The sequence below is a fragment of the Orbicella franksi genome, chromosome 11 (genome assembly GCF_964199315.1).
Source record: "Orbicella franksi chromosome 11, jaOrbFran1.1, whole genome shotgun sequence".
Taxonomy (NCBI): domain Eukaryota; kingdom Metazoa; phylum Cnidaria; class Anthozoa; order Scleractinia; family Merulinidae; genus Orbicella; species Orbicella franksi.
This window is the reverse complement of record NC_138155.1, coordinates 20,000,508-20,016,971: the sequence shown is the minus strand read 5'-3', so window position 1 is coordinate 20,016,971 and position 16,464 is coordinate 20,000,508. Positions and strand designations below refer to the sequence as shown.

General features: G+C 39.4%; 2 protein-coding genes across 2 annotated transcripts; both read left to right on the top strand.

The window, feature by feature from the left end:
• The first annotated feature begins 4,467 nt into the window (after positions 1 to 4,467).
• On the top strand, positions 4,468 to 10,952 carry LOC145503203 (galanin receptor type 1-like). Its single transcript, XM_081482663.1, has one exon. The coding sequence runs from the start codon at positions 7,392 to 7,394 to the stop codon at positions 8,847 to 8,849; it is 1,458 nt and encodes a 485-aa protein (XP_081338789.1). The 5' UTR covers positions 4,468 to 7,391; the 3' UTR covers positions 8,850 to 10,952.
• Positions 10,953 to 14,124: 3,172 nt separating this feature from the next.
• On the top strand, positions 14,125 to 16,268 carry LOC145460158 (galanin receptor 2b-like). Its single transcript, XM_081444892.1, has one exon. The coding sequence runs from the start codon at positions 14,426 to 14,428 to the stop codon at positions 15,878 to 15,880; it is 1,455 nt and encodes a 484-aa protein (XP_081301018.1). The 5' UTR covers positions 14,125 to 14,425; the 3' UTR covers positions 15,881 to 16,268.
• Positions 16,269 to 16,464: the final 196 nt, after the last annotated feature.

Here is a 16,464-nt window from a genome sequence, read left to right as displayed (position 1 = left end):
TGCGCCCACAGCACGTAAACTATTTAAAAACACTCGTCACTGTAGGGTATTAAAGCCATGTGAGCATTGTATAATTATCAAAATGAAAATATGTTACCATCCTACTTCGAGAGAAAACAAGGACTTTGAAAAAGGTGACAAGTGTTTAAAAGCATCACTTTCAGATGGTTATTTATTTAAATTTAGATTAGACTTTCAAATAAGAAAGTGAACCGTTCGTGACCATTCTGTGAGGGCGTGAGCAATTTTCCCGCTCTCTTGATGTATCTTTTACGTGCGCGTGGGAGGCGAGGTATGGCCCATAGGCTTTGTACGAAATCCAAGCGAGTTCATTTAAGTGAAAGCTATTGACTAGATTTTCCCTTGGCGCTATTATTTTTTTTTTTCAGTTTGTTTTGGGAGCATGAAGATTTCCCCCGGGAATCGCCGATTCATGTGGCCTGGATTACCAGCCGCTGATCCGGATCGGGAAGACCAGTCTCGAAAGAGCGGCGGAAATCGAGCCTATGACTGACTTTGTACCGGACGCAAGGAGTATTGAACAGTGGATTGTTGGACCGTTCGTATTATTTTCCAAATCTTAAACAATTGAGAATCAAAGTTATTGATGTCTATAAACAACTGATCTCTTGACGAGTATTCATTTATGAATCTGATCAACTGCAACTACCCATACCCACAGGCCCATCAGTATAAAATTTCACCCACCGCTTCAAAGTTTCAGCCTCGTCCTACTCAATTTGTATAAATCTTCTCCGAACATAAAATTTCTTGTTTATCTAGGAAATTTGCCCCCTTTAACGTCTTTTCTGGCAGCAGAGCCTCGTTGTCTCGAAGTCAATTATCAATCGAACTCCCCGCTATCTTAAACTCAAATCATTTTTCCTTGGATATACTTTCTCAGTCTCTTGATAAGAGTCGAACTATTTTTTTCCGTTGAGGTTGAGGTTCTGAAGATAATTTGGTGAACCAGCCAAGTAACCAGCTTTCGGAGCAAAAACCCTTGCTGAAAAGATCAGCAACGTAGCCTGACACAGTAGATTATGGATTTTAGAGGTCAAGTTTCGCCAATGAATCCTTTCATTCAAGCAGTGCCATGGACAAGAGTCGAAGGCTTCAAGTCTAGGGTACAAATCGAAAACACGTATGATGCATGCTTATTGTGCTTCGAATTCCAAGCGAATGAAGCAGATTAAGTGTTCATCAAAACCAGCGGGAAAGAGGCCCTTAAAACCACGGTAAAATGGATTTCAATTGTTCAGAGAAGGCAAACTGATAAACAGCGATGAAAATTTAACACTGGCCTTCTCAGTCAGTATCTTTTCAGTCATAAGTAGGGGTAGATGCTTGCTGCTATCTTATCAACACTGGTATATATAAATCAGTTGCAAATGGAAAAAAATCTGCGATCTCATGCGAACCGTCGATCATTGGCCTAACCACTAATTTTTACGATCAACGCTTCCTGCATGGTATAACGACGTATATTTTGGTTAAATTATATTCTAACTTTTAAACTTATCAACCCAGAACTTATTACCGATAATCCAGATTCAGTTTACTTTCTTTGGCCCTTATTTGCGCGGGAAACACTCCCACCAGTTTATACTTGTTGTTTTTAGGCGCCTTTCAACTAACACGGGCATTAGAACAACGCTAATCCGCGCTATAAATATACCCTTCGCTGAGTTGTTCACTGCTTCCAAATTTACCTCTATTCCTAATTTATTAACTACCCTACTCCCTAACCAATGGAGTTAACCAGTACTCGCTGTATTATTATTATGTAGGCTATTACTAAATTGTGATAGGACATTGTTCGTGGCTAGTCATGCGCAGCTTGTTTCGTCCCGGCCAAGGGACTCATCAGAGACCTTTCTACTTGGCAAACGCCTCGGGCATCGCGCCCAAAGTCCCGTTCACTAACAAAATGATGACAGCAATCTCGCCTTATATTGCATAGGGATTCCCGACCGCACAAATTCACCAGTGAAAATTGACAATAAAGTTGACAGTTACTTGCGATAATACATTGTTCGTGGCTAGTCTTACGCAGCTCGGTTCGTCCCCGCCAAGGGACCAGAGACCTTTCTGCTTAGCAAACTCGTTGGGTATCGAGCCCAAAGTCCCGTTCGCTAACAAAATGATGACAGCAATCTCGCCTTATATCGTATAGGATTCCCGACCGCACAAATTTACGAGTGAAAATTGACAATAAAGTTGACAGTCACTTGTGATTATACATTGTTCGTGGCTAGTCTTACGCAGCTCGTTTCGTCCCTGCCAGGGCACCAGAAACCTTTCTGCTTGGCAAACTCGTTGGGCATCGCGCCCAAAGTCCCGTTCGCTAACAAAATGATGACAGCAATCTCGCCTTATATTGCATAAGGATTCCCGACCGCACAAATTCACCAGTGAAAATTGACAATAAAGTTGACAGTTACTTGTGATAATGCATTGTTTGTGGCTAGTCTTACGCAGCTCGGTTCGTCCTTGCCAAGGGACCAAAAACCTTTCTGCTTGGCAAACTCGTTGGGTATCACGCCCAAAGTCCCGTTCGCTAACAAAATGATGAGAGCAATCTCGCCTTATATTGCATAAGGATTCCCGAACGCACAAATTCGAATTCACGAGTGAAAATTGACAATAAAGTTGACAGTTACTCATGATAATACATTGTTCGTGGCTAGTCTTACGCAGCTCGTTTTGTCTCGGCCAAGGGATTCATCAGAGACTTTTCTGCTTGGCAAACTCGTTTGACATCGCGCCCAAAGTCCCGTTGGCTTCCCGTATCCCTTATTGGTTACGTCTCGTGTGAAACTCACACACGGAGTTCGTTTTCCGGGGGTACGTAGCATGATATCATTTGCAGTTGCAATTCATTTACACAACATCCTGTAACTTCGCTACTAAAGCTAGATTAACTAGTAAAGAACTTACTGACGGAACCAACATCACAGAACTGAACGACTGACTGACTGACTGACTGACTGACTGACCGACCGACAATTTGACCGAACACTATTTAAGTGTCTCTCCTTCAAGAATGCTATTAGAGAACAAAGATTCCGGTTTGTAGTTTGGGCGGCCTCTCATCTCGCAAGCGTGGTGAACTAATTTTCCCCTACAAGACCCTCACTACAATGAGCACTGCTGGGTGAGTTTGCGTGGTTCCTTCCGATGTAAATTGCAAACTTAAACATAAGCAAGTTTCACAGAATTAACGTCCCACAGAATTAATTATGAAGAGTTGTGAGACAGATTAGGGCTTGATAGGTGTTTGTGGACTGTTTGTTGAACGGCCCTAATATTCAATATATGTTAAAAGTGACTTTTTCCGAAACAGAAAAAGGTCTCAATGGAGTTAACCGTTAGGAGGAAAACAGGCCAAAAATAAGGCCTTTAGCATTAAAATTGGAAAAGTCTAACCGTTAGCCTTAAAAAAAAATGTTAACCAAAGGAAAAAAAAAAAAAATTGGCCACGAAAGTGAAGGTCTTAAGAACTCTTGTCAAGACTTTTGTGTCTTGTTTTACTATAGCAGTAAGCTATATTAGTCTACCAGTGTCATAATAATACCATCCCGGAATGGCCCTAAGACCTTAAACCTTTTTAAACTATGAAAGTTCATGTTTAACTTTTTAAAACGATGACAATTTATTTCTGCGATTTTTGTTAACCGTTAGGAAAATCAATTATCCGTTAGCCGTAAAAATAGCAACCACCCCATTGAGCAACTTAAAATAACCTTCCACATGCTGGTGACGCACACCACTTCTTGTTGCATTTGGATAGGATATCGACCTCGCTCAGTCCATTAACTGAACTGTCGGTCGCTCGTTAAAACTTCATAGCAATTACTTAAGTTCAAAAGGATTTCCTGAATATTTAAAAACGGAACAGATGCATCTTCTATCATTTCATGTGCAAAGATACAAGCAAATGAAAACCTTCTTTGTCGCTCTCTTGTATTATATTACACTGAGAGTGTGTGGTCAGGGTGTACTGATAACTCTCCGTATGGAAAGCAGATTTCAGGAAAAGGTTAAGTGTAGATTGTACTCGAGATTAGTTAGCTTAATTAAAATCAAGAGTCATTCTTGAAACGTGTCCCAAGAATTTTCCATGTGAAAGCTCTACAAGGCCTAAAATGACTTTCCAGAGAAAAACATCATGTAAAAGAAACTTATAATGCGTCGCTTATTAAGTTTAGTTTAAAATTCTAAAATTGAAGTATACATATATTTGAAAACTTCATTGATATTCAGATATCTGGGTCATCTCTATCAAGTTTGTTCTTATTCTGGTTATTTCTTTTCCCCGAAGATAGACAGGTTTTGCAGGGTCCGGGATGATGGACAACAAGTTAAATCAACTATGTAAAAATCTTTTTTTCCTTAACGTGCAGACTCCTCGTCATAAGTTCATACATTAAAGTAAAAGAACAAAACATATTGTCTGCTGCACGAGGTAACATATTTACGATGCCAATTTTACTTAGTCAACTTGGCTTTTTTTTAAATAGAATCGACTGAAGAAGACACGAGGCGTCTGGGAGCTGTCTTACTTTTTGTTTTTGTGGTCAAGTAAAGGCCCTTGATGAGTAGGTCTGTGCTGGGAAAACAAACTGATCGTGCTGGTCCAATTTCACTGAAGGCTGACCTCGGGTCTTTGATCAGATCCGCCAGTCAATTTCAAGGGTTCCTGCTCACGTGTGAGAAAAAACAAACAAACGAATGAACAAAAGTGCAAAGCAAAAAATAAACCAAACAGAACAAGGTACGTGAGCAGTTCTGGCGAAAAAGTCAATGTTCCGAAAGAAGAGAGTGGCGCCCACTTTCACCCAGAAAAAAAGTTTCATTTGATCAATAAATAGTTTAACACTTAAATATCAAACTGACTAAAGAGGTTATCTGGAGTGGATAATTATGATGAAATTATGAAACGTCTCGACGAACAAACAGCTGTGGAACTTGAGTTGCATGTCAAATGAGCGAAGTGGTTCAAATTGACGAGTTTTTTCCCTCTTTTTTTTTTTTTGGACAAGCTGGAGTCATACCGGAAAAAGGCCCCCGGCTCATTGCCAGCCTCCATCTGTAAAATTTGCTGCCAAATTGCTAGAAACACGTAAGAGGTTATACACAATAGCTAGTTCATGATTTTTTTTTTACTTCAAATGAAAGCTTTTTCTTTGCTTATCAGTTGTTAAAAATGTCGTGGTTAGCACTGCGGAACTAGTAATAGGCGACAAGAGAAATCTGGAGTCTTGTTGAAAGTTCATAGTCGGGGGATGAAACCTTAGTGTGGAACGAGTGCACTGACTAGTATTTCAATGCGGTGCTGTTTATTCCAAGGTACCATTACAGCGGCCTTGAAAGGAAAATACCAGAAAAAGTCCCCTTGTCTCAAAAGTTCAATGGGAAACAGTGGCAAATGAATAAGGCTTGGTTGTTGTCGCCGCTCTCTCGAGTCCGGTCACGTTCCTCCCTAAGAAGTGCTTCCGTTGGAGAAGCGCGACGTTCTTATAAATGTAAACGTCCTTTTTCAAACGAGGACGGCACGAAGGTTTTAAGGCAAGAAAGGATCTCTATTACAAGAATAAACGCTCGGACCTTGAGGAAAAAGACCGACTGCAAGCAGTGTTGACTGAGCACGCCACATGCGTCAGCTGACAGGGACATGTAAAGGGTATCATTCCGGAGCTAAAGTTATGTGGCGATTTTGTAGTAGATGAAACTCTAGACTCGAAAGAAAGAAGTCGAGTGTTTTCATTTAGTATTGTTTAGCATACTGCGTGTGTTGCATGTGGTCGAATGTATCTGCCTATATTTAATTTGACTGAAATTGTGTAACCATTCCAATCGAACTCCGAGAATTGAGCAGTACTTTTACATGGAAGTGTTTCTGTTGCGTGTCCCTTCAAGCCACTACGAGTTGGTTCTAATTTGCTATTTTTTATGCTTTGAATGAAGCCGTAGTATGTGACCATTTAAATTAAGGATATCAGTACTTTTATGCCACGGTGAAGTTTTGAATTTATGGATAAACTCCTAGTGTGTGGCCTTTGAAATGAAAGCCATTGATCAGTCCACTTTCACGTGGTGCTATTTAATTTTCAATATCACTGGGGACGGCTTCTTTCTTCTATTTAACTTGTTTATGTACTTTAAAGACTTCCGTATATTATGATACGATGTTTCCTAAGTAATTGTTGTTTTTCAGTGATAAATTGCTTGTAATTGACTCATCTATTTTCGCGACCAGAATAGACCATGTTTAAGCTTTGAAAAACATCTCTTATCGTCTTTGTTTGGAGGATCTAGATGAAGATGCTGGAGTCTTAGTTCAGTTATATTTCAGCCCATTACTCAGCGAGTAGATCGCAGATCAGTCAACTGCCAGTTAAAAAAACGGATCATTTCTTAGATGACAATTTAAATTTTGACAAATTCTTAGCATGCTCAGCTTTCATTAAGCCCATCTGGACCCTCTGTTTTTAATTAGCTTCGTAAGAGATATATCTAGCATTACTGATGTCACCAACTGTAAATTAATGATAACGTGTCTTAAAAGCTTCAAACGGTTCAAGGTGACACTCTCTACGGGATTACCGCTTCCTTCTCGACACGCCCACCTACCGCCTTGCACAGAAACCCTTGCTTCGAACATTGCTGTTAGGATCGTCTCTTGCCTACAAAAAGAACGATTCTTTAACAAATCCTTTCGTTATGCATACGCTGTGTTAACAGAATCTTGTCCTATTCAAACTGTAACGCATGCATAGACTTTCTCAAAGACCTTTTTTTTTGCAGCAAGTCTACTGCATGTGCAAGGCGGTCTAAACATGGCAACTTGTACTTGAGGCCTCACCATAAATTCCGAATCTCTAATTTTCTTTCGTTTTAAAATAAAATTATTCTATATTCTGGTTTTCTACTTAGGTTGATTAAAAAGCTCTTCATTTAGAACTGGAGAAGACCTACAAAAACATCTTTGGATAAATTTTTCCGATACTTACCTGAGACCCTCAGGATGTGAACCTCTTTCGGCATACTCTCGCCATGCAGATGTAATCTTTGGGGCATGACCTCCTATCGCAACCAGAATGTATTGAATGCGGTTTTATCCACGCAAGGATATATGTAAATATAATGACCTGTTTTGATGTCTACGTGCTCACTTACAAGGGATGAATTTCGTTACTACAGGATTTTTGGTTACTTACTTCCCAACATGTTGATCTAATTTAGTTACCCATCAAAACAAGGACGATTGAAACAGAGCTGCTTGTCACACCAGTGAGTCTGAAAATCGTACCGTTACTCTCCGTGGCTCCAAAAGCTGATGATTATCTTGACAGCGAAGGTAAATCGTTTCTTGTTCGACTAATGAAATGGAAAATCAAACGTCGTTGCAGCCGACTTTGCGAAGTAATGAGACCATTGTACGATCCAACTGGACATCAGTAAGTGCATCACCAACGACCATTTTCGTGGGAGAAACAATTACAGCTCAGTTTCAAATTCCTAAACTTGTTCTTTATGGAGTTATCTTGACGCTGAGCATTCTTGGTAACGCGGCAGTTGTTTACATTATCTTGCAGTCTCGGCGAAGAATTCGTAAGACATCTTATGTCCTTTTGGTCCTTAACTTGGCCATCTGTGATGCAATTACACCCATCATAAGCATTCCTATCGACTGGGTTTTTGAGGAATATGACTACAGGTGGACTCTTGGAGCAGTCCTGTGTAAACTTCTTTGGCCTCTTCAGACAATGTTCTCCACTTCGTCAGCGCTCACTTTAGCTATGATTTGTTTTGACAGATACCGCGCAGTTGTCCACCCTTTCAAGGCACGCAGGGTGACAAAAACGCATATCAAGCACTGTATCTTCGCGATTCACTTCACGTCGTGTATATTCGTAATACCTTACGTCGTTGTTCTGGATCTGAAAGGAGATGACTGCGATGAGCATTGGCCATCTCCTGTCACCAGTTACAGAAAAGCCTACACTTTGATTCTCTTTCTTGTACAATACGGGATACCCCTTACTTTGATGGTAACTCTGCATAGCTTAGCATTAAAAACTCTTTGTGGTCAATCTAAGCATCTTAGAGAAGGAAGCACACACTCGAAGGCGTCCGAATCGATATCAAGTATGCAATTCAGAATTTCCGCTAGGAAGAAGATGCAGAACATTCACGTTACTAAAATGTTTGTTATGATTGTCATGGTGTTTGCACTGAGTATGTTTCCCAACCAAGTCTTATGGCTTTGGGTAGATTTTGGCAATGGTGGCAAAAATGAATACTTTGTTATCATATCAGCAGTTTGCAGGTTGTTCACGTATTCGAACAGTGTTCTTAATCCTGTTATTTATGGCTTTTACAGCCGGGAGTTGCGCTCTAGCAAGGCAAAACTCACGAGTACTACTACTTCCGCGGGAAGGAACCCAGGCATACATTCTTCAGGTTTTAGATACGCAGAACATAGATCTGCACATGACGCAGATAAAGCAGATTTAGTAAATCGCGGACAGCCTGACACAAGACACGAGAGAGCGATTCATTGCAAATTCCCCGCTACAGGCGAGCAACGTCTTTTGCCAAAATCTCTCTTAGGGTCTATCAAAAATCATCCACTCGCATTAAAAAAGGATTGCCATAGGAATGAAGCTGCCCAAGGTCCCATGAAACCGATTGAAAACTGTACAATCGCCCAAAATGGTGTTCTGCGGAGTCCATTAAGCCCTCTGCATAACAGCGAGTCGGCAGAAGGGATGCAAAATGTGTTTTCCATTCCTGATTACACACAAAGGCATTTTGATAACATTCGTGAAAGCAACTGTTGAGTTAAAACTGCCCCCTTGATTCTTAGGCTTTTAAACGAAATTACATGTAATTGCCATGTCAATGACAACTAGCAAGATGGCAATGGACTAATGGATAATTTCTACTTTCAACAGCTAATCCTCGTTAGTCGCGTACTCGTCCGGGATGATAGAAACAACAACCACCAACGTGTTGCTAACGAAACCAACCTTTACCTGTATGCTATGTGGATCATGGATCAATAAATCTATTAAGGGAACGATATACTCAACTAAAGAATTCCACAAATAGAGGATATTACATGGTCCCTTGGAGATAGGAGATTTCTCTTCGAGTACGAAGAGAAATTTTGTATCTCCAAGCGGCCATGTTATGTTCTATTTATTACATCAACACCAATGAAATACCAAGCCTTTCGCTGCGAAAAGCGCGACTCATTATATAACCATAGCAATGGTGATCCTTTTACTCTGGAGATAACATGTTATTTTCACTTGTGGAGATATCATGTTTTCGCGCATAAGCTCACCTGGTATTTCATTGATGTCTATATAATAAGAACTGTATTTAAGCGTCGAGTATTTAGCTGCAATAACTAATTGTAAACGCTACACCTAAGAACTTAGCTTTCAATGAAAAAAGTGTAATTCTACATAAATTATATGAAATATGTTTACAAATTAGTAATAATGCGTTAGGTAATGAACAGACAGCAGATTTCGAAATGTATAAAATTTCAATCAAAATGGTAACAGGTCAACAGAAACAATAAACCTACAGTGTATAAATACGTGGTTACTACCATAACATTAACGCAACAGTAATATAACATAAAGTTTAAGAAAGCAACTTAATCAGATGAAGACATTCAGGTCTTCGATATTTCATGGCCACATTTCGACTAGTATTATTTTCTTTTTTTTTTTTTTATCACAGTAGTCTCATTATTGATTTGGCCTCCAGCACTTTCAAACTCGGTAAGGTCAAAGTATTTGATTATTTTTTTTTCCCGTTACTTCATATTTAATAAAGGTACTCAGAATATAAAGATAGTAGAAGGAGAATGAGGGATTAAAGCAGATTTAAGAGTTATTCCTTATAAAAAAACTTAGGATGAGTAGTTGACCAATTTAAAGCTTTAGACAGAACCCAAATGAAACTGAAAGATATGAAGAAATATTTTATGTGTTGGTGATGGTTGTTTTTTTTTTATTTCTATATTTCTTTGTTTGTTGATTTATTTGAAAAACAGTTCCATGTACAAACTTTTCTTAGCATTCGGCCATTCAAATGAAACCTATAAACTACAAAAACAGTACCTTGATAGTGTGTTGCCTTGTATATTATTCTGCAGTTCAAAGTAGATTGTGATGAACTATTCAAATGAAAGCTATTGAGCAGTACTTTTATGTGCTACTGTTTATTATGCTGTACAAGGTGGTTCTAACTCCTAAGTCTGAGGAGGAAACCCTAGTGTGTGACCAAATGAAAGCTATTGAGCAGTGCTTTCATGTGGTACTGTTTATTATGCTGTACAAGGTGGTTCTAACTTCTAAGTCTGAGGATGAAACCCTAGTGTGTGACCAAATGAAAGCTATTGAGCAGTACTGGTACCATCATGTGATACTGTTTATTATTCTGTACAAGGTGGTTCTGACTTTTAAGTCTGCGGATGAAACCCTAGCGTGTGACCATTCAAATGAAAGCTATTGAGTAGTACTTTCATGTGATACCGTTTATTAATGATGCTGTACAAGGTGGTTGTAACTTTTAAGCTTGAGAATGAAATCCTAGTGTGTGACCATTCAAATGAAGGCCATTGAGCAGTACTTTCATGTGGTCCTGTTTACTGTGCTGTACAAGTTAGCTAGTTCTGACTTTTAAATAAGTCTGTGGACGAAGCCCTAGTCACTGACCGTTGTCACCAATTAATATCGAGCACTCCTTTCATATGATACTGCCTAGTGTGCAAAGTGAGTGACCATTCAGACGAAATTTACTGAGCAGTACTTTTATGTGATACTGTATTATTTTCCCCAAAATTTAATCTGGGATTTTTCCAGTCCTTAGGGATTTTACCGAAGGGCAAAAGGATCAGCGTCAACTAATACTCATGTTTTTCAAGCTATTAGGAATTTTTGAGGTGACGTTCGCAACCACAATGTCTGATAACGCCCAAAGATCCTCAGCGAGCTTGACAAAAAAAAATCTTCAAGAATTCAACACCATTTATCTTTGTGCTCGATTACATTATTCATCCTCGCGTACCAGGGTTTCAGCAATACTGTTCCACGAATCAAGTCATTATTGTTGTTGTTTTATTTTCGTTAAAGCCAGGAAAGATTCAGGCTACCACAACGTAAGCTAAACACACCGAAGATAACACCGTTGTTGGTTTAGCTTGATTTGTCATGTATGGTAAACTTGCTTCTTTAAACGGCATGTGTTTTGGTTTTTCTGTGGCTTCGTTATTAGTTTCAGCCCGAGGCGATTAGGTGAAGTAGCAAACTCTGCAGATAAGTTCAATCTTAAAAATAGTTCCTCTGGTGCCCGATTGAACCACTTGTTCAATTCCCGTTTAAAATCAATCGATTCCTCGTGTATTATTTCGGTCAATCGACACCTTTGCTGACAATCTGAAAATTACAGGAGTAAAGGTTATTTACTTATTTTTTTAGCATAAGGCAGACTTAAATTTAAGTGGTCAGTAGTGATTTCCAGTCGGCTCACAGAATGTTGCCTTGCATGCCTACCAAATTTTGGACTATGCGTGGTGCGTATTAACGAAGTTATTTTACACGTTATTTCTTTTACGTTAACAGATTCAAAGCACGAAGAAGGGCAATAAAAACCGATTAAGAGGTCGTGAGAAAATGGAATTACCTCGTGCAATTATTGCAAAATAACAGAAATAAGGTAGAATTAGATTTCAATATATCTCTCTTAAAAATAGGTGGCCAAACAGACCAGGAAAAGTAACAATTGTTTGGATCGGAAAAGGGTTGAGCAAATGCAGGATTCATGGGACATTAATTTAAGTTTACTTTACTTTGAGGTGTGTTTACTATATTTTGGACATTAAAACGTTTTGGTCAAGCCAAGTAGTTCATTTTGCCAGCTTGATAAAATGCTCATCTATAGTAGATTTGCTCCTAAAATCTATCTTGTCTACATCCATTTACACACCTAAACCGGGTTGTTCGAAAACCGGGCTAACGCTAACCCAGGATTAAAAGTTACCGAAGTATTCTTTTTTCTTGCACAAAATACTTTTCACCGCTTATGTTTGGTGTTTGAGATTATTCCAGCTCAAAACTGTATAGGACAAACAATGTAAACAGAAAATTTCACCGAAAAGTTACAAACTTGAAAGCAAAATTCCCGCTAATCCTGCTTTAGCTTAATCGGCTCCTGAATAACACAGCCCTGTGTCAGCGCAGAGTAAACCAATTCGTCTCCTACATGTCCGACATTACTCAGTAGATTCTGAGTGAAAAATTATTATTATTATTATTTTAAAATAACTATTAGACCCTGAGAAAACACTAATGAGAGCTAAATGGGTCGAAGGCACTTGTTATTTAAGAGGTTTTTTTTTTTTCATCGTACTTATCTCCCACGAGCACGCGACCGGATGTCTAATACGTACAATTTCCCACCGCTTGAAATATTATTTTCTCTTCATAAATGCTCACAAAATCTTACAGCGTGTCGGTTGCTTGTCTGTAAAAATTGATTTGCAATAAACCTATAGTTACAACCAGCCTCCTTTCATTCTGTTCACAACAGCCGTCTGCCTGGCGTGAATCGCAATTATTTACCGGGACACAATTGTGTATGTCTCACGCAAACGTAAATACAACTTTTTTTGAGTTATTTTTACCTGTAAAAAGTACAATCTTAACAGTCATTTTATTCGTAATTTGAAATTTAAAAAAAGCTTATTTCTCTGGTGAAAGAACTAGAACATAGCCTTAAAAGGAAATTTGAGCATGTTATGTTCAGTCAATGCATGAAAGTAAAATACGCCATGGGTGAAATCAACCTTTATGTTGACACTGATATATGCAGTGATAGCGCCATGGAGAGAGAGGAAGACTTTCTTTACTATTATTATTGATCATGTGTCTAAATGCCTCACTTGTGAATTTCAAGCTAAATATCACGCAAACACGCAAACCAAAAAGCTCTCAAACGATATCTTACCAATTTATTAAAATATAAAAATCTCACCAATCGAGGCCAGCTGAGGATGTTTTTACCGAGGAAACCTTCAATTATATGGAACATTTAAAAAAACAGTACTGTTTTGTCTCAAAATGTTGTGTTTATCTTCCGCCCCAGCGCACACCGACAAGTTCCAATATCGCACAGCGGGTCTCAGTATCACGGTTAATTCTTTGCTTCGTTAGCCAATCAAGATCGAGACAGGAATTCACAGAGATATACATGTATTAATATAAAATGAAATGACTTGGATCACACTAAACGAATGAAAGATCAGACATCCAGGGAAATGACTATGAAATCCAAATAAAATTTTAAATTTGGATTCAAATTCGAATTTGAAGAAATCATCCTTGTGACTTTATACTCTCCATACTCCGTGCCTTTTTAACTCAAACAAAGTTAACTTGCACAGCACGTAGGTTTTACTGAAAAGATAATTAAGGCGCAAACAATGATAAATAATTCTAATGGAGGTTTAACTTTATGAAGCATGAGCGTTGATAATAACTCATTTAGTTATTGCATTACGTGAGAAAATAAAGGAAGTATGCTGTTCATCCAATTGAAAAAAATAAGTGGCTCGACAGTTTAGTTGCCATAAAAAACGTTAATGGTTTTTTAAGATCAGTTTTTGATGCCGGCGGCCGGTCTTAAAGTAATTGACTATCAGAGTTATCGTTTTCACTTGTTATGCGATTTTTACATCCTTTGTGTTGCACTTATATATTTTTTTCGCTGAAACCTGGCAGCACAAACGCGGTCGCAATTATTGGTTAACATAGTTTGCTTCCTTTTTTTCGCTTTTCCTTGTCGGCAATTTAGACAGATACACCAGGAAGTCTAATAACTTCACGAGAAATCTTTATACTTCATCGAATTAATATATCCCTTGATGAATATTCAAGTGCTTTCGCAGTTCAAAATGAATGATAGCCCTTTCATTCGCATACTGCTCTAAATGTAGTGATTGAAATTTCATTGAACGGTTTTTTTTTTTAATTTAGCAAAGTGGATGACTTATTTTCACTGCTGTTTATTTTTCCTTTTTGCAAAACACTGAAATAAAATAACTACAGCAGGGTCAAAATGCGTCACAACTTATTGAAGGTGTTTTAGTCTTTATCAATGACAACTCGTTCTTTTCAACATGATCGCTTTCCCAGCATTTTAGCGAATCAAGAGCCAACAACACAGACGTAAAATGAGATCAGGCAGATTTGGGGCGCCGGCTCAGTTTTCTGATTGGCTATGCACAGTGAAACCGACACGTCAAAAGGTGCCGAACATTGCATATCAATTGAAGTTCTTTATGAGCAGCAAAGTAGGCCACGGAACAGTGAACGTGGAATCGTAAGCAGCAGCAGAAATGAACAATTCAACAGCGCTCCCAGGGACAGCTTCTAGTGGTACACCTTTTAGTAATCTGCTCTCGCCGCCAGAATCATTGGGATTTAAAATCCCAAAAATAACAGTATGCGTTGCGATTTTGCTTGTGTGTACTGTAGGAAATACTGCGATGATAGGAGTTATCTTTACCTCAAGACGGATGAGATCCTTGGCGGGAAACATTCTAATTCTGAATCTGGCATTTGTTGATTTGCTTACACCGATTATGAGCATACCATTTGATCTTGTTCTCGAAGAAAATCACTACATCTGGCCTTTTGGTTCCATTCCATGCAAGTTGTTATTTCCTACTGCGACGTTCCTCTCTACTGCTTCAGCTCTCACTCTGGCAGCCATTTCCCTGGATCGGTACAGAAATATTCTGTACCCGTTCAAATCAAAGCTTTCGATGGCTCAAGTTAAGTCCATTGTAATAACTGTGGATTTCATTTCTGTTGCGTTTGTTTTGCCGTACGCGTCCTTCCTCGGATTGCAAAATAACTCTTGCACGGAGCAATGGCCTAAGTTTTTGTACCGTCAGATTTACACTGTGTTCTTGGCTTCCGTACAATACGCGCTACCCCTATTATTTATGATAAAAATGTACATCCTAGCATCTGTACGGCTTTTCGCCGCAGCCGACAGCGTTCGGAAAATATCGCTTCCTGTTGCTGAAAGTGGAAAAAAGACATATTCCGCTTTCAAAGAAAACCAAACGCGGAAAGAAAGCTTCGTTATAAGTCAGGAACAAAACGCAAAAGTTACTAAAATATTTGTGATTATTGTTGTAGCGTTTGCTCTTTGTACCCTCCCCAACCAAGTGTTATGGTTGTGGATTGATTTTGGCAAAGATGGTGACATTACTTCCCTGGCCAAAGAGATCATCATTTGCCGATTTTTCACTTACATAAACGGTTGTGTTAACCCGATCATTTTCTTCGTTTTCAAGCGAGATTATCGTGAAGGTCTCCTCAAACTTCTTAAGATGATCACCAGAAGAAAGTCAGAGACTGATTTACAACGCATGCGTAGGATCTGGGACAATGTGGATATCGGCGGGGTGACGGCGCCAAAGTGTGCAAGGAGAAATCGAAATCAGAATGATGTAACATCTTTGTTCGATTTATCAGGCAAAACGACACATTCCTTGGTATTAAATAACGAGGACTTTAACAAGACTTATCCCCCACGAAAGCTCGCGAGAAAAATGAATGAAAACATCCCTGATTATACCGAAACAAGATTTTTCGTTAGAAAGCCTCTTTCCAAGGAAATACCTTCACAACAAAGATCTACAAGCTTCCAGAATGTTAAGGATGCAAATGAAAACATTCCAGTGATACATTCTGTTTTGCCAGCAACGAGCAACGAAACTGAATCCCAGGGTAACGTCTCCAAGTATTTGCCGCAAGAAGTTTCTGAGACTAAATGCTAATTTGGGATTCATGAATCAATCAATCAATCAGTCAATCAATCAATCAATCAATCAATCAATCAGTCAATCAGTCAATCAATCAATCAAGCAAGCAAGCAAGTAAACAGGCAATTAATCAGTCAACAACATTATTTATGTGTCAAACTACTTGTACCATAGCTGTCTACAGTGAGCTTACTAATTGGGGACACCTAAAACTACAATGCAAAACTATCAAGTAAGAGCTTTGTTGTATTTTGTGTTTAATCAATCTTCCTCGTCCTCCTCATCCTCCTCGTCCTCGTCCTCCTCGTCCTCCTCGTCCTCCTCGTCCTCCTCGTCCTCCTCGTCCTCCTCGTCCTCCTCGTCCTCCTCGTCCTCCTCGTCCTCCTCGTCCTCCTCGTCCTCCTCGTCCTCGTCCTCCTCGTCCTCCTCGTCCTCCTCGTCCTCGTCCTCCTCGTCCTCGTCCTCCTCGTCCTCGTCCTCCTCGTCCTCGTCCTCCTCGTCCTCGTCCTCCTCGTCCTCGTCCTCCTCGTCCTCGTCCTCCTCGTCCTCGTCCTCCTCGTCCTCGTCCTCCTCGTCCTCGTCCTCCTCGTCCTCGTCCT

Coding starts and splice junctions, on each gene's coding strand:
- LOC145503203 (XM_081482663.1), top strand. CDS start 7,392: ATGGAAAATCAAACGTCGTTGCAGCCGACTTTGCGAAGTAATGAGACC.
- LOC145460158 (XM_081444892.1), top strand. CDS start 14,426: ATGAACAATTCAACAGCGCTCCCAGGGACAGCTTCTAGTGGTACACCT.